Source organism: Hyaena hyaena, unplaced genomic scaffold, assembly GCF_003009895.1.
Source record: "Hyaena hyaena isolate Hyena2069 unplaced genomic scaffold, ASM300989v1 scaffold_3, whole genome shotgun sequence".
NCBI lineage: Eukaryota > Metazoa > Chordata > Mammalia > Carnivora > Hyaenidae > Hyaena > Hyaena hyaena.
Genome location: NW_024080635.1, coordinates 6,902,429 through 6,921,543, shown reverse-complemented (window position 1 = coordinate 6,921,543; position 19,115 = coordinate 6,902,429). Strand labels below are relative to the sequence as shown.

At 55.4% G+C, this 19,115-nt stretch overlaps 1 protein-coding gene across 3 annotated transcripts; it reads left to right on the top strand.

The window, feature by feature from the left end:
• Positions 1–3,461: 3,461 nt before the first annotated feature.
• On the top strand, positions 3,462–18,680 carry EXTL1 (exostosin like glycosyltransferase 1). 3 transcript variants are annotated; one of them, XR_005528215.1, is made up of 12 exons: positions 3,462–4,567; positions 10,921–11,011; positions 11,323–11,430; positions 12,234–12,353; positions 12,935–13,067; positions 13,292–13,398; positions 14,382–14,471; positions 15,289–15,375; positions 15,739–15,899; positions 16,941–17,112; positions 17,295–17,884; positions 17,957–18,680. XR_005528215.1 is itself a non-coding variant. In XM_039230688.1 (11 exons), exons 1-11 carry the CDS (start codon positions 3,795–3,797, stop codon positions 17,463–17,465), a joined length of 2,013 nt encoding a protein of 670 aa, XP_039086619.1. In that variant the 5' UTR covers positions 3,462–3,794; the 3' UTR covers positions 17,466–18,680. The 3 variants fall into 3 exon arrangements, 2 of the variants coding, with proteins under 2 accessions (XP_039086619.1, XP_039086630.1); XM_039230688.1 differs by having other exon boundaries at positions 17,295–18,680; XM_039230699.1 differs by lacking the exons at positions 12,935–13,067; positions 13,292–13,398 and having other exon boundaries at positions 17,295–18,680.
• Positions 18,681–19,115: the final 435 nt, after the last annotated feature.

Genomic DNA, 19,115 nt, shown 5'->3' with positions numbered 1-19,115 from the left:
AGGAGTCAGCTTGTATGTGTTGGCAAGTGTGGACTCAGGCATGAGCCAGCCAGGGTGCCCGGGGCTGGGGGTGCAGGAGCAGTCATTCCCTACCAAGCCCCTCACCAGCCGGCCCTGACCTCCAACCCTCCCAGGTATGTCTGCCCTTCCATTCATTCACTTATTCAACAAGTATTTGTTGGACATTTATGATCCTAGTGCTGGGATGAGGCGCGTGAACGAGGCTGAAGCCTGAGAATCGAACTCCTGACCTTCTCCCCCAGATCGGCTCCCCACTCAGTCTTCCCCATCCCCACTGAGGGCAGCGCCATCCTGCCCGTGGCTCAGGCCAAATCTCACATCCAGCCCATCACATCTGTCATTTTGCGCTAGCTCGAAATACGCCCGGAATCCAACTACTTCTTACCCCTGCCACCCCAGTCCTAGTCACCGTCACGGCTCCCCAGAGTGGCTCACCTGGGCCACGGGGCTCCCTGCTTCTGTCTCTGGCCCTACACCAGCTTCTTCCCTGAGGTCCAAGAGGTGTCACAGACACAAGTCAGACCATGCCTCGCACGTCGCATGCACACACACACACACACACACACTCACCCCAACCTGTGCCCTGGCTTCTCCCCTGCTGCTGGAGTGACCAGACCTTGCACACACTTTTCACTGACTCTCTCGCCTCAGATGCCAGATTTTCAGCCAGCCTTCCCTGCTGGTCCCACGTAACCCTGCGGTTCCTCCCCTTCTCTGGATTTGTGGCCAAATAACAGGAGATATTTTATTTATTTTCACTCATGGCCAATCTCCCCACCCTGGGATGTGAACTCCATGAGGGCAAGATTCTGTCTGCTTTGTTCCCTGCTTCTAGATCCCGCCTGGCCCACAGTGAGGGCTCCTTAAGTAGTTGTGGAATGTGTGAATGAATGAACCTTAATAAAAAGCGGTCCCTGCCTCCATTCTTGCCATTTCCTGTCTGTCCCCTTCTGGATAGCCACAGTGGTTTTTCTTAAAAAAACAAAAACAAAAACCAAAAAACCCCATACTTTTTCCTTCAAGTCTTAGGGTAGGAGTCACTGCCTGAGATGACTGCTCTGGAGGGGGACCAATCCTGGGAATCTTTGAGAGCATCTTACCCTGCATTGGGCAGCCCGTCTGTGCCCTCCCATAGTCCCCCCTCCTTGGTCTGTAATTGCCTGCTTCCTGGTCTTTCTCAGGGAAGGTGTGGTTCTGCAAGAATGGGGGTGTACCTGTCTCAGGACACAGGTGCAATGGCTAAAGGACTGAACTGATTGGGTCCAAAGCCTGGCTAAGATGTAGGAATTTAGGCCAGCTACCTGATTGTCTGGGCCTCTGCATTCCCATCTGTAAATGGGGATGATAACAGTACCTTCCTCAGAGGATTAAATGAGCTAATACACTTGCACTTAGAGTTGTGCGTGGCACACGATAAGCATAATATGAATGTTAGCTGTTATTGTTCTTTGCCTGGCACAAAACCTGGCCCATGTTTAGTATTCAATAAGGAATTGTTGGATGAATGAATGAATGAATGAATGAGTACCGGGATAGAAGGATGAAGAAGCGGCACGAGAACATAGAGGAACCAGATGGAGCCCGAGGAAGGTCAGCAGGCTCCCTGCAGGAGGGGAGCCTTTGGCTGATTCCTGTCGGGTGGGGTGGAGTTAGCTGAGCAGCAGCCGGCAAGGGCAAAGACCTCTGTCCTGTGGGAGAGCCTGATGCATGCAGGGAAAGTCAGTCCATCCCTCAGTGACAGACACTGTGGGCAAAGAGGCTCCCATGTTGGCTATTTTGAGGACGTTCTTGGGAGACTGAACTGTGCTCTTCCCTCAGACCAGCTGCCCAGGGAGGGCAAAACATCCCCTGGCAAAACATCAGATGGAAGGAAGGCCAGCAAGGAAAGGAGGCTGCCACTTGCTGAGGGACCCCATGGGATAGGCCTGGATTTCACCTGCCAACCATCTCATGGTGAAGATCTCTACTTCCATCTAGACATAAGGGGACAGAGGCCCCACATCATCCAGCTGTTAAGAGGTAGAGGCAGTGTTCACTCCAGGTTGGCCGGTTTCCTGCGGCCTCCCTCATCAGACTGCGGTTCCTGGCAGCCAGGGTCTGCGTCTCCCTCTTCACCTCGGTGATTCATCAGTGGGTGACATCACCCATTCCTGATTCCCCTTTCAGGGCACAGACCAAGAAACTGAGCAAGAGAATCCCTCAATGGCTGTGGACTAAGAGATAGTCAAGTTCAACCTCAGGTATTATATGGACTGGAGAATGAGCATCAAGACCTTCCCTACAGAGCTCCAGACAAGGGCAGACCTGGGCACCTGTGAGGGGTACCAGGAGTGGGTCCAAAAAGGCTGCAACTAGATGAGATGGGGGGGGGTTGTTGAAGGAGGGGAACCGATCCTGGGAATCCTTGAGAGCATCTTACCCAATCCCACCCCCTCCATTCTACCCCTGCCTTCCCCCATCACTTCATGCTTCATTTTTCTCACCTGTTGACTTTCTCATCGCTGATTTATGGACCCCCCACAAAGATACCCCCAGCTGGGGTGACCAGCGCGAAGCTCTAAGGAGTAGGGACAGGACTTCAGGGTTCAAACCTCATCCCCGCCCTGTCATATCTTAGCCAGCTGAGGAAGATACCACTCCCCTTCTCTGAGGTTCACTTTTCTTCGCTTGTAAAGGATGACAACCTCTTAACCCTCTTCTTTGGAGGCTTGATATGTGACTTCAGAGACTCAGGCTGTGACAGCTTGAGGCCAACTGTGAGGTGCGCGTCCTGCCGCTGAGGATTATGGGCCATCAAAGAAACTGGTTTGGAAGGGGTTAAGCCGAGACCCTGCCTCCCAGGCAGGAGCCAATTGGGGCTGTCAGGGGAGGAGCCAGGCTGGGAAATAGATCTAGCCGGGCCAGATGCAACCCGGAGAGGGACCGGGAAAAGACACCGACACCGGCGGGGCTGGGGACCGCCATGGGACAGGGGCGCGGGTCAGGGTCCCTGGCCTCTGCACCGTGATAGCTCCAAGCCAGAGGGTGCAGGACCAGCTGCTAGGTGTGGGGGAGGAGGGCCAAGCTCCCTGAGCTGGGGTACAGCGGCAGGGTAGGAGAAGACTCGGACCCAGAGCACTCCCAGCCCCCCAGGCAGAGGGCAGTGCTGCAGCCCGGCCTTGACCTCAGCTGACCCTGAGAGCCCACATGGGGTGCAGGGTCTAATTTTAGCTCCAGCCACTGGGCCCACAGCCCAGGAGTGCCCGCCCAGTGGGCACAAGGAGGCAGCCAGGGCTACTCAGGGGCCGCTTGGGCAAGGGGAGGACTGGGGAGGTCAGCCCTGCACCCTGGCCAAGCCACCTCCTTTGAGAGCCCCAACGGGTCCCCCATGGCCTGGCAGACTGCCCACCTCTCCTTTGAGGCCAAGGTCAGGGGGTGCAGCCAGGAGGACAGAAGGCCACGGCCTTGCAGTGTGGTCAGGGGTTGCGTCAGCCTGAGCAGTGCCCAGGGGCAGGGGCCCCTGCTGGGAGAGGGCAAAGGCTGGCGTGGCTGTCCGCAGGCCAACGAAACAGATTCCTGACTGCAGGAAGGCAAGGCCAGAAAGCCAGGTCCTACCTGGACTCCCTGCGCCTGGCCGGTGACCTGCCGTTTGACCTTACGTAGGCAGTCTGCTCTCTCCGTGGGCCTCAGTCTTCCCATCTATACAATGAAGGCGCTGACCTAGAAGGCTGATTCCAGCTCCACCCTCAAGCCCCTGCTCTTGCTTTCCCCCAGCCCTGGCTGCGGGTGGCCACATGCAGTCGTGGAGAAGAAGGTCCCTCTGGCTGGCACTCTCGGCCTCTTGGCTCCTCATCCTCCTGAGAATCTTCCCCCTTCTCCGCCTGGTGGTGCCTGCCGGACCTTGGGCAAGTGCCCCCCAAGGCTGGCCCCGCTGGCTGGATGCAGAGCTCCTGCCGAGTTTCTCCCAGCCTGGGGAGCTCCCAGAAGATGCCTCGCAACCTCCTCACGCCCCCCGTGGCGGCAGCTGCAATTGGGGGGCTTGCTTTGATGCCTCGAAGTGCAGGGCTGGTGGTCTCAAGGTATTCGTGCACCCGGTGGCTGGACCTCTCTCTGCCGCTCACCGCAGGATCCTGGCTTCCATTGAGAGCTCCGGCTACCACTCGGCCAGCCCCGATGAGGCCTGCCTCCTCCTCTTCCTCAGCCTGGAAGTCCCAGCTGGAGAGTGCAGCCCCCTGCCCCAGCAATGGAATGGGGGAAGGAACCATCTGGTCCTCGGTCTCCACCCAGCTCCCTGCCCCCAGACCTTCCAACTGGGACAGGCGATGGTGGCCAAGGCCAGCCCCACAGTGGACACCTTCCGGCCTGGCTTTGACGTGGCCCTCCCGCTTCTCCCTGAAGCCCACCCATTGCGAGGTGGGGCACCTGGCCAGCTGCAACAGCACAGCCCCCTCCCCGGGGTGCCCCTGCTAGCCCTGGCAGACGAGAGGGGCGGGTGGCGCACAGCAGGCACTGACCCCTCTGTCTGTCCCTGGGATGGGCGCTGTGAGCAGGACCGTGGACTCGAGCAGTAAGTGGACCTTTACCCTTGCGGGCTGGGCGGGAAGGGTCTGCAGTGGGAGTGAGCCTAGAGGCCAAGGTGGAGGGCAGGATTGGGGTGGGATGGGAGAGTCGGTGAGGCCGGGCAAATTCAGCCTCTGCTGCAACAGGGGGTAATCAGGTTAGACAGAGAGAAACACCACCAAGATGATACTCCACCATAAGGGGTGTCCAAAGTGGGTTTTGGAGTTCTCCCTTGGGGGGAGCTTTAAAAACAAAAATGTGACTCACTTCTACTGACTCTTTTTCTCATATTCCGATTCCTCCTTCCCTATTATTTTAACATCCACATCTATGGTGCTCACTCTGTCCTAAGTTATAAATAGTTATAATAAAATAATACTAACTGCTATCATTTATTTGTATAAGCTCAGAGAGGTCAAGTAACTTGTCTGAGGCCATCCAGACAACAAGAGCACAGCCAGTGTTTAAATCCAGGGGTGCCTGTTTCCAAAGCCTGAAGCATTAGAATTCAGAGATTTAACCAAGAGTTTATAATCAACCCATCAAATGCCTCAGAGCCATGGAGATTACGAACTGGTCACAGATGGAAGTTGCTCCTGTGTCTAATTTGGGGGTTAACCTCTTAAGGAAACAGCTTTTGGTTACAACAAATATGAATGAGGTCAGACCTAAGGAAGAACTTCCCACCGGGAGACGTAGGAGGGGCATGGTGGCCTATGGGACATGGAGAGTTGTTCAGAAAGTGCTCTCTCCCTGGGCTAGTTGGGGTGACACACTTCAGGTGGTCAAGCAGTTAACCCCTAAGCACCCTTACGTCCACCCCTGCACTCCCGGGAGGCCAGCAGTGTCCAAAAGGCTGATTGGGCAGGCAGGAGCCAGAGCCCTTTGGAGGTTGTCCAGGGCCCCTGGGGCAGAGGGTTCCTTCTCCATCTCTGGGGCAGACCTGATGTGGAATCTGTCAGCCTGGTGTTCTTCTGATGCTCCCTCCCTCAGGTACCTCCCTGTTCTCTGCTACAACAACATGGGCTATTCTCAGCTCCTCTCCCTCCTAGGAATTCTTCACATGGCCAAGCTCCATTTTTGCCTCTGCTTCTCAGGGGCTCTCATGGGAATGCTATCACTCTCCCTCCTGAAGGCACGTGGGCTCCAGGGACCCTCCCACAGCCAGTGGTAGGAATGGAATTGCCCTTCGGCCTGGACCCACCCGTAACGGGCATCCTCAGCAGTGACCTGAAAAGTTGGGGATCTGCCCCCCTCTCCAGGCACCTCAAGCTCAGAGCTCAGACAGAGCTTCCCTTCGGTGAACAAGTTTTTCCTGCTCACCATGGGCCTGCCTCACTTTTCTGATTAGGCACTTAGCTACGCTTGCTTAGAGGAAGTTCTTTTTCAGCTGACTTTAGTGACTGCTATGTGCGGTTGCTGACTGGTGAACCTGAAGCTGTTTCAGTCTGAACTTCTCTGGGAAACAGTTAAGGAGCTGCCTTCAGTAGGTGAACTGTTGACTCACTGGATGTTTACCGATTGATCCAAAATTGGCCAGAACTGGTCAAGGCTTTCTAATCGGTGGGGGGGCACCCTCTAAGTAACGTTGTCGATGAGCGTGTATCCAGCGTGTGATGCCTGGCAGCCTCTGACTGCCCTCTGAACTTCTAGAAGTTCTCTCTTTGGCCTCAGTCCACCTGCAGGGGACAGGATTTATAATCTCCAGAGTAGCTGGAGCCTCAGTTTCCCGGAGGTGCCGGGCAGCTGCCTGAACCAGCCAGACAGTAGAGGGACGGAATGAGAGGGGGAGGCCACCAGCCACAGGGCAGCCCTCGGAGGGTGGCCTGAATAAACAAGGACTGGCCAGAGAAAGAGGCAATTCACCGTCTCTGCCACCATCCCACAGCCGCTGTCCCACATTCACTGGGTGGGGGAGGGGAGGAAGCCCACACGTGGGGAGAGCTTGCTCTGGGCCAGGTGCTGTGCCAGCCACTTTGCACAAGTCATGCACACTCAAGTACCCTTCAGGACAGATATTATTATTCCCACTTCAGGGAACAGGAAACTGAGGCTCAGACAGGTAGAGGGAGCCACTCAAGGCTTCCCTTGCTTCACCACGGCCTCTCTCAGGTCTCTGATGGGGCAGCTATGGTGGTGGTAGCGGTGGAGTTGGGGTTCAACCGTGCACTTCTGGCTACAAAGCCCATATTTTTCCACCTTCGCTGAACAGTCTCCTGTTGCTTTGGAATAAGCCTCCACCCATTTAAATTGTTACTTATTTATTTTTATGAATAGGGAATTCATTCACATGGTACAAAATTCCAAAGGCACAAAAGGGTATACAGCAAAACTCCCTCCCACCCCTGTCTCTGGCCGCCCAGTTTTTCCTTCCTGGAGCCAAACACCGTTTCTAGTCTATCTTCTGTCTTTTCTGAGGTACTCTGTGTGTGCACAAACAGCTTGTGTATGTGCTCTCCCTCATTTGGGGTGGGCTTTTTTTTTCTTCCATAAATTCAACACATATTTTCAAGTTCCCTGGCCTGTCTCCTTTGGATATAGGAGGCGTGGTGTCTAGGGATCCATGAAAACGTTTTCATTTCTTTGAAAATCAAAAGAAAAAAACCGAACTTTTAAATAGAAGAAAATTTTTGGGGGTGCCTATGTGGCTCAGTCAGTTAAGCGTCCAACTTCAGCTCAGGGCATGATCGCGCGGTTTGTGAGTTCGAGCCCCGCATCAGGCTCTGTGCTGACAGCTCAGAGCCTGGAGCCTGTTTCAGATTCTGTGTCTCCCTCTCTCTCTGCCCCTCCTCTACTTGCACTGTGTTTCTCTCTCTTAAAAATAAATACACATTTAAAAAATATTAAAAAACCCAACTCAGGTCATGATCCCAGGGTCATGGGATCAAGCTCTGCATCAGCCTCTGTGCTGAGCATGGAGCCTGTTTAAGATTCTCTCTCTCTCTCTGCCCATCCCCCCTGCTCATTCTCTCTCTAAATTAAAGAAGAAAAAAATAATTTAAACAGAATAAAATGTGTTAATATATATTTTAATGTTTCAGTTAAAAAAAATTTTTTTAATGTTTTCTTTATTTCTAGGAGAGAGAGAGAGAGACAGCGTGAGCAGGGGAGGGTCAGAGAGAGGGAGTCACAGACTGAAACAGGCTCCAGGCTCTGAGCTGGCAGTCAGCACAGAGCCCGACGCGGGGCTCGAACCCACGAACCGCGAGATCATGACCTAAGCGAAAGTCGGACGCTTAGCAGACTAAGCCACCCAGGGGCCCCTCAGTTAAAAAAATTTTTTTGAGCGAGGGAGCGAGCGTGCACATGCACGCGCATGCACAAGGAAGCAGGGGAGGGGCAGATGGAGAATAAGAGAGTCTTAAATTGGTTCCACCCAGCTAGAACCCACTTTGGAGTTCGATCTCATGATTGTGAGATTATGACCTCAGCTGAAATCAAGAGTCGGATGCTTAGGGGCACCTGGGTGGCTCAGTCACCTTAAGCATCTGACTTCGGCTCAGGTCATGATCTCACAGTTCATGAGTTCAACCCCGGCATTGGGCTCTGTGCTGTCAGAGCCTGGAGCCTGCTTTGGATTCTGTGTCTCCCTCTCTCTCTGCCCCTCCCCCTCTCATGCTCTGTTGCTCTCTGTCCCTCAAAAATAAATAAACGTTAAAAAATGTTTTTAAAAAGAATCAGGCGCTTAATTGACTGAGCCACCCAGGTGCCACTTCTTTTTTTAAGATTTATTTTTAAATAATCTCTACACCTGACATAGGGCTTGAATGCATAACCCCAAGATCAAGAGCCTCATGCTCTAACAACTGAGCCAGCCAGGTACTCCAGTATTTTCATTTTTATACTGAGAGTTATCAATATATAACTGAGAGTTATATATTTTTTTTTAGTAGCAGAGGGACCCCAAAAGCCAAAGTGCCTAGGACACATGGAGGTCACAATATGGCCCTGGCTATAGCCAGGCCTCAATAGAGCCCAGTGGAGCCACACTGACTCCATCCTTGGGCACTGAGGCCCTGAGTCCGTGGCAAGCACCTTGTATGGTCACAGGACCCTATGACTTCGTTGGCAGGTACCATGAAGTCCCCTCCATAACACACTCACACACACATGCAGGTGCTGATCCAGATCTGCTTGTTTACCTCTACTGATGGGGATCTTACCATCTCCCAAGGCCACCCACTCACTACTCTGCCAGATCCATTACTAGATTTTGTGCTGAAAGTGACCTGTTTGGACATTTGGTCCATTGGTCCTGGGTCTATCCTTTATTGCACATGGGACATTCATGCATTTAGCACCATTACATGCCCGTTTTCTGCCAGGCACTCTGCCAGGCCCTGGGGATGCTAAGATGAGGAAGGCACGCCCCCCTGTCCTCAAGTTGTTTGGTCTTAGGGGGGAGACAGACAAGTCACTGGTTATGACACACACTGTTAAGCAGAGAGATGCTGTGCCCGCTGCCTCGTTGGTTCCTCTCCGTCAGAGCTGGGTGACCTCTCTAGGCCTCAGTTTCCTCATCTGTAAACAGGGCACTAACAGCACACACCTCCCATCTCTGAAGGAGTTGCCGTGAGAAGGAAGTGAGTTAATATGTGTAAAGCACATGGTGCTTCAACAAAGCATGTGCTCGGTAGAAGGCTGGAGTGGCACGGCGCATTACTCCCACAGTGGGGGCACAGAGGAGGGAGCCATCGCTGGAAAGATCAAGGAGGGCTTCCCAGAGAAGGTGAGGTTTGAGCTTAGACATTAAGATCAATAGGAGGAATATCTTTGCTAGAAGGCAGAGAGGGGTGTCCCAGACACTCCCTCAGGAGAAGGGTCTACAGAGACACAGAGGACGGAACAGTGGAGGTTTGTGAAGGTTTATTCAGAAAGCCCTTTGTCTCTGGGTTCAATTTTTAATAATTTTTTAATATATTCTTTTTTATTTTTGAGAGAGAGAGAGATAGCATGAGCAGGGGAGGGTCAGAGAGAGAGGGAGATACAGAATCTGAAGACAGGCTCCAGGCTCTGAGCTAGCTGTCAGCACAGAGCCCGGTGCGGGGCTCAAACCCACAAACCTTGAGATCATGACCTGAGCCGAAGTCAGACACTTAACCGACTGAGCCACCCAGGCGCCTCTCTCTGGGTTCTAAACTTGTGGGTTTTCAGCACCCAAGGGCTTTACTGGGGAGGGGAGAGGGGCTGTAGCTGGCTGGTGCTGTGGCACCAATGAAGTGGAGAATGTCCTGTTGTTTGACTTGTGGCTTCTCCCAGGAGAGGCCTGGTGGCCACCTGAGCAGTAGAGACAGAAGGCGGGAGGCAGGACCCCTGGGAGACCCCTAAGCAGTGGCTCTGGGGTAGTTCAGATGACCCAGCGGCAGGAGTTCACATATTTGTTTCTAGTTTCAGCTCTGCTCCTTTCTGAGACTCTCAGCTAGTCCTTGGGTCTCTTTGAGACTCAGTCTCCCCCATCTGTTCAATGGGGGGTAGTCCAGAGGCTAAGCACTCCAAGGACTGCTTCTTGAAGGTTCAGACTCAGACCAGATAGGCTGTGGCTGTGGAGGGTCCTGGGACCCTATTCACCAGTCCCATTCGGAGCAGGCCTGTGAGCCCAGGAGTCTGGCCTCTCTAGGCCCTCCCTGCACCTCCCAGTAGCTAGGTCATGGGCACTGCTTCCCTGGGGAGGGAGAGGCAGTCCCAGGGAGGTGGCTCCTGCCCATCCTCCCACAAATACATACAGCCTGAGTGTGGCCCCGGGAAGTTGGGGGAAGAAGGTGGGAGGAACAGAGGAGGCCTGTTCTCTGGGCAAGAGGGCCTCTGGACAGCAGCTTCCTGTGCGGTTCCAGGCTGGGGGCCCAGCCTACCTCCTGACAGAGGAGCCTTTCATGGGCCTGGGCTTTTGGGATGGGGGGGGGGGATGCAGGGCAGGGGGCCAATCAGGTGAGGGCTGCCTGAGAATCTGTGTGTGGCAGAGCAGTGGGCAGGCAAACGTGGGCCTGTCCAAGTCGGACCAGGCCTCGGAAACAGCTGGTGCCACCACCTCCCATTCTGCAGAGAGGAAGCCGAGATCCAGAGAAGAGAAGGGGAAATGTGGGAGACCACCAAGGCTAGAGGTGGGACTAGAAGCCGGGGCCCCTGGCTCCTAGCCCAACTGTGGGTGAGGGGCGAGTGTGAAGCTTGGTGTGTGTTGGTGTTCAGTGTGTGGCCGTGTGTGTGCATGAGTGTTAATGTAGGAAGCACGCGTGATGGGTGTGCACGTTGTGAATTTGGGAGTGTTCGTGTGGGGGGTTGGGGAGCCATCAGGGAGCCAGGTGGGGTGAGGGGCAGCTGTCTCAGGCCTCATATGTGTGAGACCCCCCTCCTGTACCTCCTTAGGACCCACCCTGGGGGACTGCTACCCGATGCCACCTTCTGCCTCATCCCCGGCCACCGTCCTGCTGCCTTGCACTTCCTCCAAGCCCTGCAGGTACACCCCGAACTTAGGCACCCCCTGCCCCTGTGGTCCACACTCCTGAGCTGGCAGGGTACTGGGGCTCAGGCCAGCGGGAAGGGGCAGGGAGCGGCCCATGCCTTTCCTCTGGGACTCGGGTGTGCCTACAGCCACACTCACCACACCCTCTCTAGAACAGCCCACTGCCCCCAAAATACCACTTTTCTCTCTTCTTTGCCCCTTGCCCCCAACCAAAGCAGCTGCTAACTTGGAAGTAGGGGAGGGTGAATGTGTGTAGGATAGGACTGGGCTCCCCAGGGCTCCCCAGTGACTCCCCTTTCCCCCAGGCTGGCTGCATCCCTGTGCTTCTCAGCCCTCCGTGGGAGCTGCCCTTCTCCGAGGTCATCGATTGGACCAAGGCGGCCATTGTAGCTGACAAGAGGCTGCCATTTCAGGTAGCTCAGGGCCCCGCCTCCAGGACATGGAGGACTCTGGGATCTCGGCCCCCAGACTGATCTCAGTCTTCATTCCTATCCCCCGTGTGTGGATGTGGATGATTTTGCCCCAAGTCCCAAGCCTCAGGGGCTCCCAGAGGATCAGAACTCCTGAAGGTACTAAAAGCAAGTTGTGAGCCTTTTCCAGCCTCAGTTTCCCCATCTGTTCAATGGGATAGGTGAGATCAGATGATCTCCATGGGCCCAGCCCCACTGGTCCATGACTGGACTAATTTAAGGGAAAGCCACAGAAAATCAAAAATCGGAGTGCCTCCATGGGGACTGGGGTGGGAAAAACAAAATGCACAGTGACTTTTCCTGCTGATGAAACTAATCCGCCTGGCTATGAAAATCTATGCTGAAGCCTTGACTCCCCTGAGAAGGGAGAGAAGTATGGCAGTTAATAATAATAGCTGCCCGCCACTGAGTCTCTACTATCTGCTAAGCACTTATTGTGTATTATCTCATTTAATCCTCATAACTACCCTATGAGGCAAGTACTATTATCATCCCCATTTTTCAGATGACAGAGACTCAGAGAGGTTAAGTAGTTTGTCTGCAGTCACACAGGTACCAAGTGTCATGGAGGCCCAGCTCTGTGTGACCCTTGAGCTACCTGGGCCTTGGCCAAGGGTGTCTTCCGACTTAAAAAACCATGGGGAGAAGGCTTCTGGGTCCCAGACCTCCAACCTGGATTGTCCCCACCCCAGAGTCAGTCAAAGACAAGGCCCCATGATGTCTCCTTTTCTCCCTCTGTGCTTCAGGTCCTCACTGCCCTCCAGGAGATGCCCCCCACGCGGGTCCTTGCCCTGCGTCAGCAGACCCAGTTTCTATGGGATGCCTACTTCTCCTCAGTGGAGAAGGTCGTCCATACCACCCTGGAGGTGAGGGGCACTTCCAGGCTGGGGGCCATGGTGCTTGGCTCCTGCCTCTTCCCTGCTCCTTCTCCACACCACTCTCTCTCTGGGCACCTCTTCTGTCCCAGTACTTGGACGTCCCCCTGGAAGACGCCTCGGGATGAATCAGACATGACTCTGAGCTCTTGGACAAATTCCTTCTCCAGTCTTGGCCTCAGCTTCCCTATCTGTAGAAGGACAGCTCTGGCCAATAGATTTCAAAGCAGGTGCCACCTTGCCAGTCCAGGTGATGGGTAGTGGCTGCCTGGGGTGTCAGGCAAAAAGGGATTCTGGGTCCAGAAAGAATGTCACAACTTGTTAGCCATGTCTGCCACGAGGGAGGAAAGAAAGGGAGGAGCAAGCTCACCGTCATCTGCCACCCCCAGACATGATCACCGAGTGTCCTTACTCTGGACTTCTGCGCCTGAACCCCTCGGTGATGCATGGGCTGCCCTCCCTGAGCCTGGAGGAGGGAGGGGTAGGGCTATGCCAGGGCCGGTCCCCACTTCCCCAGACCCTGTCCCCAGCCACACCGGCCACTGCCTCTACACGGCCCTCTCATTTCACAGATTATTCAGGACCGGATCTTTGGAGCATCTGCTCACCCCTCGCTACTGTGGAACAGCCCCCCGGGTGCACTTCTGGCCCTGCCCACTTTTTCCACAAGCCCTTCGGACTTCCCCTTCTACTACCTACAACGGGGTATGCCCTGGGGGTGGGATAACGGGGTACACCCTAGGGGTGGGACAACTTGAAATTTCCCCACCAACTCTTTCCAAGCCCATCCCAGCCTCAACCATACAGCCCGGCCAAGCCCTTCCCTGATTCTCCAACAGCTCTCCTGGCTCCCGGAGTCCCCAGCTCTGGTCACTCTTCAGGGGGTCCTGTCCCCTCCTACCCTAACAGCCTGTGTCTCATTCCCTCAGGGTCGCGCCCTGTGGGCAGGTTCAGCGCCCTGATCTGGGTGGGGGCCCCAGGCCAGCCCCCCATGAAGCTCATCCAGGCGGTGGCAGGCTCCCAGCACTGTGCCCAGGTCTGTCCCCTTGCCAGCTGGGGTCTTGGGATCCAGGGTGGGGGCCAGGACAAGGGCAGGGCCCTTGAAGACCATCTAGACCATCTAGACCCCAAGCATAACCACACATTTTGGGGGAGGAGGCACATCTCTGCCCTCCTCTTTAAGTCCCAAGTTTCTCGTTCCTTTCCTCCCCTCCCTCCTTCTTGGAAACTGACAAAATCATCTAAAAAGCAGATGCCACTTGGGGAGGCTGGAGAAGTAAACATACATCCATGTGTTAACTCATCAGTCATTCTCTGAGTGTCCGGCCATGGGCTTGGTACTGGGGTGCAGAGAAAAACCAGGAAAGGATTCAGCCCTGGATTCAGATTCAGTCAGCATTCCCTGGCACACGCTATCAAATCTCACTTCCAGCAAAGCCACATAGACTCTTGAGAGGACTCACAGGGGAGGAAAGCACTTAGCTCAGCCAGCGACTGACAGAGCAGCTCTACCGATGTGACATTTGAGCTGGGCTGAGAATGGTAAAGGAGCAGAAGAGAATGAAAGCCTTTAGGAGTAGATGGGGATGGGGTCAGGGCCCAGGCTGGGGGCTACCACAACTGACTCATTTTTTTAATGTTTATTTTTGAGAGAGCATGAATGGGGGAGGGGCAGAGAGAGAGAGAGACACAGAATTGGAAGCAGGCTTAGAATCGGAAGCTGTCCGCACAGAACCCAATGCGGGGCTCGAACCCACAAACCATGAGAGATCAGGACCTGAGCCACAGTCGGATGCTTAACCGACTGAGCCATGCAGGTGCCCTGACAACTGACTCTCTCAAGTTCTAATGCTATAGGTAGTAGCTACCTTTGCGTCTCTGGAATTTCTGCCTTCCAGATCCCCAGAGGCAGAAACTGGGCAGCATTGATGAAAGACCTTGGCTCCAACTAAACTCTTGCCCAAACTCACAAATACAGCTGCTCTCCCAGACTTCAGGAACACCTTCCTTTCCTCCTAGATCTTGGTCCTCTGGAGCAGCGAGAAGCCACCCCCACCCAGGTGGCCTCAGACAGCAGTGCCCTTGATAGTCATGGACGGGCAGAGGAAGGTGAGGAGAGGAGCAGAGAGGGGCACAGGAGGGAAGGATCCTCCCCCTGCCTGCTGGGAACCGGGGAGGGCATGCACAGAGGGCTTCACTTGGGCCTGAGCCAAATCTGGACTTCAAGTTACGCCTGCAGCTGGTCAGGAAGTCCTCCTTCACTCCTCACTTAAGTACCTCTTTAGGCAAACTTTGCTCTCGTGCTGTGGTAAAGCTTCTTGGAGTGGATGGTGGGCTGTCCGACGCGGGTTTCAGTGACAGGCCTGATAGAAAGGATTCTCTTCCATCCCTGGCCCTTCTGAATTGTGCTTCCAGAGAACTGGGGTTTTATGTGATCAGGGGAGGCAAAGGGAGTGATGCCGGCTGTCTTGGATGAGCCAGAAGAAAAACCTGGGATCTTAAGGAAATGGGGAGAGATGGCAAATTGGGCCAGAGGACGGTGGCTTCTGAGGCCTGGAGCCACCTGTGTGCTGTGTGGTTCTGGGCAAGTCCCTTCATCCCTCCGGATCTGTTGCTTTCAAAGGAAGGGTGTCTGACAACCCCTCGCAGGGTTGAGGTGAACACGTAATGTGACAAGAGAGGAATTTTGAGGTGTTGAAGCTAGAAGGGTTCCTACTGCCCCATTTTACCACAGGGGACCTGAAGTGCAGAGAGGTCGAGTGAGTTCCAGGTCCTAATTCCAGCCTTGCTGTCTGCACTGCCTTTCCTTCTACACCATGTCTGCCTGTCTGTGGGGGCTCCCGCTTAGCAGATATGCAGACAGTCCCCGCGGGAACCTGGGGAGGGTTCCCATTGCTGAGTTGGCCTCACCTCCCTCCCGCTGCAGGTCAGTGACCGCTTTGTCCCGCACAGAGCCATCAGCACAGACGCCATCCTCAGCCTCGACGCACATAGCAGTCTTACCACAAGTGAGGTGAGGACTGGGCCCCAGTATGGGGGGGGGACAGAGCCAGAGGGCCCCGGAAGCCCCTCCGATTCCCTGAGCAGGGAGGAGCCGGGGACCAGAGCAGAGGTACATCCTCCCACTTTTGAAATTACCCCAGGGAGCCAATCACCCTCCTCCTCCACAGCCTCTCGAAAACAATCTTCACCTCCCAACTGAAAAGTATTGTTTCTAGCTCCCAGCTGGGACACCCCGCCCCCACCCTCAAGCACTCCTGGAGAATTTTATGCTCCCATCTCCTCTCTCAGCTTGGCTGGCCTTGCCTCTGTATCTCTGGATGTTCCTAGCCAGTCAGGAAGGCCCTCCTCAGACCTCACTTAACTATCTCCCCAGGTGGACTTTGCTTTTCTGGTGTGGCAGAGCTTTCCCGAGCGGATGGTGGGCTTTCTGACGTGGAACCACTTCTGGGATGAGGCCCAGGGTGGCTGGGGCTACACTGCTGAGAAGAACAATGAGTTCTCCATGGTTCTCACGTCAGCTGCCTTCTACCACAGGTAAAGATGGCGGCCGTGGTCCTTGGAGCAGAGGGCCAGAGACCCCCTCTCTGAACCACGAGCAGGGTGGTGTGGGAGTGAACATAGCAGTCACTATGTGACCCTGGAGATCCAGGGTCAGGGCTCAGATCTGCCCCATCCCAGTTGTGTGATGGGCAAGTCTCCTCACCTCTTGTGAGGCTCAGTTTCGTTATCGGGAAAATGTCTTTACCTCACAGGGCTGATGTGATAATCAGGTAAGAAAACCCTACGAAGGCCTTGGCACACAGGATGGTCAACAAACAGTAGCTAGTGTTGGTTTAAATAGAGCCAAGTAGAAGGTATGGACAGTATTTGGATTTGGTGATGGTGCTAACAAGAGAAGGGTCCCGAAGCTTTATAAATGTGTGTGTGGTGGGCTGGGGACTGTCCCCGACCTTCCAGAAGTTGACCAAAGCACCTGTCTTTGGGGCAGGGACTGAATTCTAGAAGGCCCCTTTAGAGGTGTTCCTTAGACGTGTTTAACCAAGTATGGGTAAACTGGAACCTCTAGTAGATTCTGCAGGGAATTCTCAGCAGAGGGAAGAATGCCCCTAAGGTCTGCAGAGTGGGCCTACGGTGTTTAGTAGGAGGCCTATGTGAGGCAGGGCTCCATCAGCCTGCTTAATCCACAGCCTTCCAGAAGCTGGTCTTTGGAACCTCCATATTTAATGGCCTTGGAACCAGCTGACTGCCCCCCCCCCACTTCATTCTGAGTTCAGACCTCAGAGCCCCAGGGGTGGGGGCCCTAAGGAGCTATAAGGGAGGAGGCAAGGAGGACGCCATCTGCTGAGCACAGACATCAGAACCACAGAGCACAGAACAGTAGAGGGAGGTTTGGATTTCTGGTGTGAGCTCTCTGAGATGGCCAGGGCTCAGAGAGGGGAGCAGGGGTTTCTAAAGAGGCTTGGGGGTTGAAGTCAAAGGGAGAGTGAGGTCAGGAGGGAGGAGAATGGGGCCTGATGGAGACAGGTGGTGTGTGGATTTGGCTGCAGCCTCTGCCTGTCCTTCCCCCTTTACCAGGTATTACCACACCCTCTTCACCCACTCCCTGCCCAAGGGTCTGAGAACCCTGGCAGATGAAACACCCACTTGTGTGGACATCCTGATGAACTTCCTAGTAGCAGCTGTCACCAAACTGCCCCCTATCAAGGTGCCCTATGGGAAGCAGCATCTTGAGGCCAGATCTCCACTGGTGAGGAACAAGGGCGACAGGTTGACACTGGGAGGGCACTGGCTGGGGAAGGGATTCCCTCTCACTGTCTAACCCAAATCCTTTTTTGCTGCAGGGTTCAGGAGCGTGGGAGTGGGTTCGGGGGCGTGGGGTGGGTTCAGAAGGACAGAGGAGACCCCCAACTCTTTTCTCCTCCCCTTTAGGTGCCTGGGGGTCGGGAGCCGCAGCCGGCAGCCCGAGACTGCATCAATCAGATGGCTGCGGGTTTCGGCTACATGCCCCTGGTTTCCTCTCGCCTCCGTCTGGACCCAGTGCTTTTCAAGGACCCGGTGTCCGCGCTGCGCAAGAAGTATCGCAGCCTGGAGAAGCCCTAGGAGCGGCCAGAGGAGCCCCCAGGCCTGCTCCCACCGGGCGCCGCACCTGCTCAGGGCGGGGGAGCGGGTGCATCAGCTCCTCCCTGGGGACAACTGGAGACCCAATCAAGGCAGCCAGTTAGCTAAACGTCAGATCGCTCTTGGCCAATCACAGCGCTGGCGTACCAAGGGGCGGGGCCTCGCCCCCCTCCCCCCCCCCAGCCCAGCGGCTAGTGGCAGGTCAGGTGCAAGGCGCTTGGCTGCGGTGCCTCTGCCATCGCTGACCCCTTGCCTGGAATGCCTTTCTCGGCTTCTGCGGAGCTGACTTCTACTTGTCTTTCAGATCTTCGCCTTCTCCACGGGCTTGACTGACCCCCTGACCCGGATCCTCTGAGCTTTCACGGCCGGGTGTTCCCACACTGTTCGTGCAGCTTTGCAAGGTACACAGTCAGGCCCCAGGACTAGCCTGGGAGCCCCGGGAGGGCACGGCTATGTCCTCTTCTCTCCGGCAGGTGCTTCACAATATTTGACGGACAGCTAGAAGAGACATCAACTGCGTGCCCAGCCCTGTGCCGTAGTCGGGAGTGTGGACAGTGTGTTGAGTGAGACAAAACTCTGTCTTCCCCCCCCTCTTCCCCGGCCCACGGGGTTGCTAGTCCGGCAGGAAGGCAGCTACCCGCAGATGCCTGTGTTGCCAGGCATGATCTTCGCACCCCAGCAGTGGAGCAAAGAGGCGCTGAGAAGCCAGTTTCGGCGCTTTCTTCCCGACCTGGCGGAGCGTAGGGCCGAGGAGAAAGGGGCTGAGAACGCAGGAGGTCCGTCCCAACCCAGCCCCGGGGGTGGGGGTGAGCAGTGATACCCTCAGCTCAGGCCTGGCCGTGACTCTGCACTACCAGCCAGGACCACTAGAGGTCAGCGCCACACCGCGCTCCCTCTGGGAAAGGGACTGGATCTACAGCCCCTTTGGTTCAAGGCAGGCGAGGGGACGTGGAGAGGTGCTGCGGTGCAGCCCAAGGTCTGAAAACTGGGGGGAGGAATTTAAAAAAGAGCCCCACTCCTTTAACCCACACACTCAGGACTAAGAAAGAGCCATTTCTAGTTGGGCTAGGTGGGAGAGGGGGTTGTTCCAAGCACCCTGGCCATGACAGTGGAGTGGGGGAAGGGGCGCTGGCTTCTCCAGGGTTCATCCACCTGGAACTGGACTTATCACTTCCGAAATAAAGCGCGTGTCCTTGCCCCCTCATGCTCGGGCTATAAATACCCCTCCAGCAGCTGCGTGGGGGAGGGGGACTCAGGGCTTGCCTGGGAGCAGGGCGACTCTAAAGAGGTGGGGGTGGTGGGTCCAGCCCAGGTCCAGGGTGTCAGGTGTTTTCCTGCTTTGATGGCCTCACAGCTTTGGAAACTCTCGTGATCAGCTCGCCCTGGCCAGCGGGAACATGCTGTCCCCAAGGGCTTCTCCAAGGCCTCCCACTGCCATCCTCCAGCTTGACCTCTGGCCCTTGGATGATTCAGGTCCTGCCTGGAACCAGTCCCAGCTGGGGTGCAGAGAGGGCTCTCCCTTGGGAGGCCTGGGGCTGCTACAGTATTGAGGTGGTGGTGGGGTGGCCTGGGAGTTGAGGAGGGAAGGCATTCTGGCCCAGGGTCAAGAACAGTTGAAGGTGGGTGAGGGAG

Excerpts from the sequence above, each read along its gene's own strand:
- EXTL1 (XM_039230688.1), top strand. The coding sequence starts at position 3,795 with ATGCAGTCGTGGAGAAGAAGGTCCCTCTGGCTGGCACTCTCGGCCTCT. Across the intron at positions 11,431-12,233 it reads ACAAGAGGCTGCCATTTCAG|GTCCTCACTGCCCTCCAGGA; the intron begins GTAGCTCAGGGC and ends TCTGTGCTTCAG. Across the intron at positions 14,472-15,288 it reads TCATGGACGGGCAGAGGAAG|GTCAGTGACCGCTTTGTCCC; the intron begins GTGAGGAGAGGA and ends CTCCCGCTGCAG.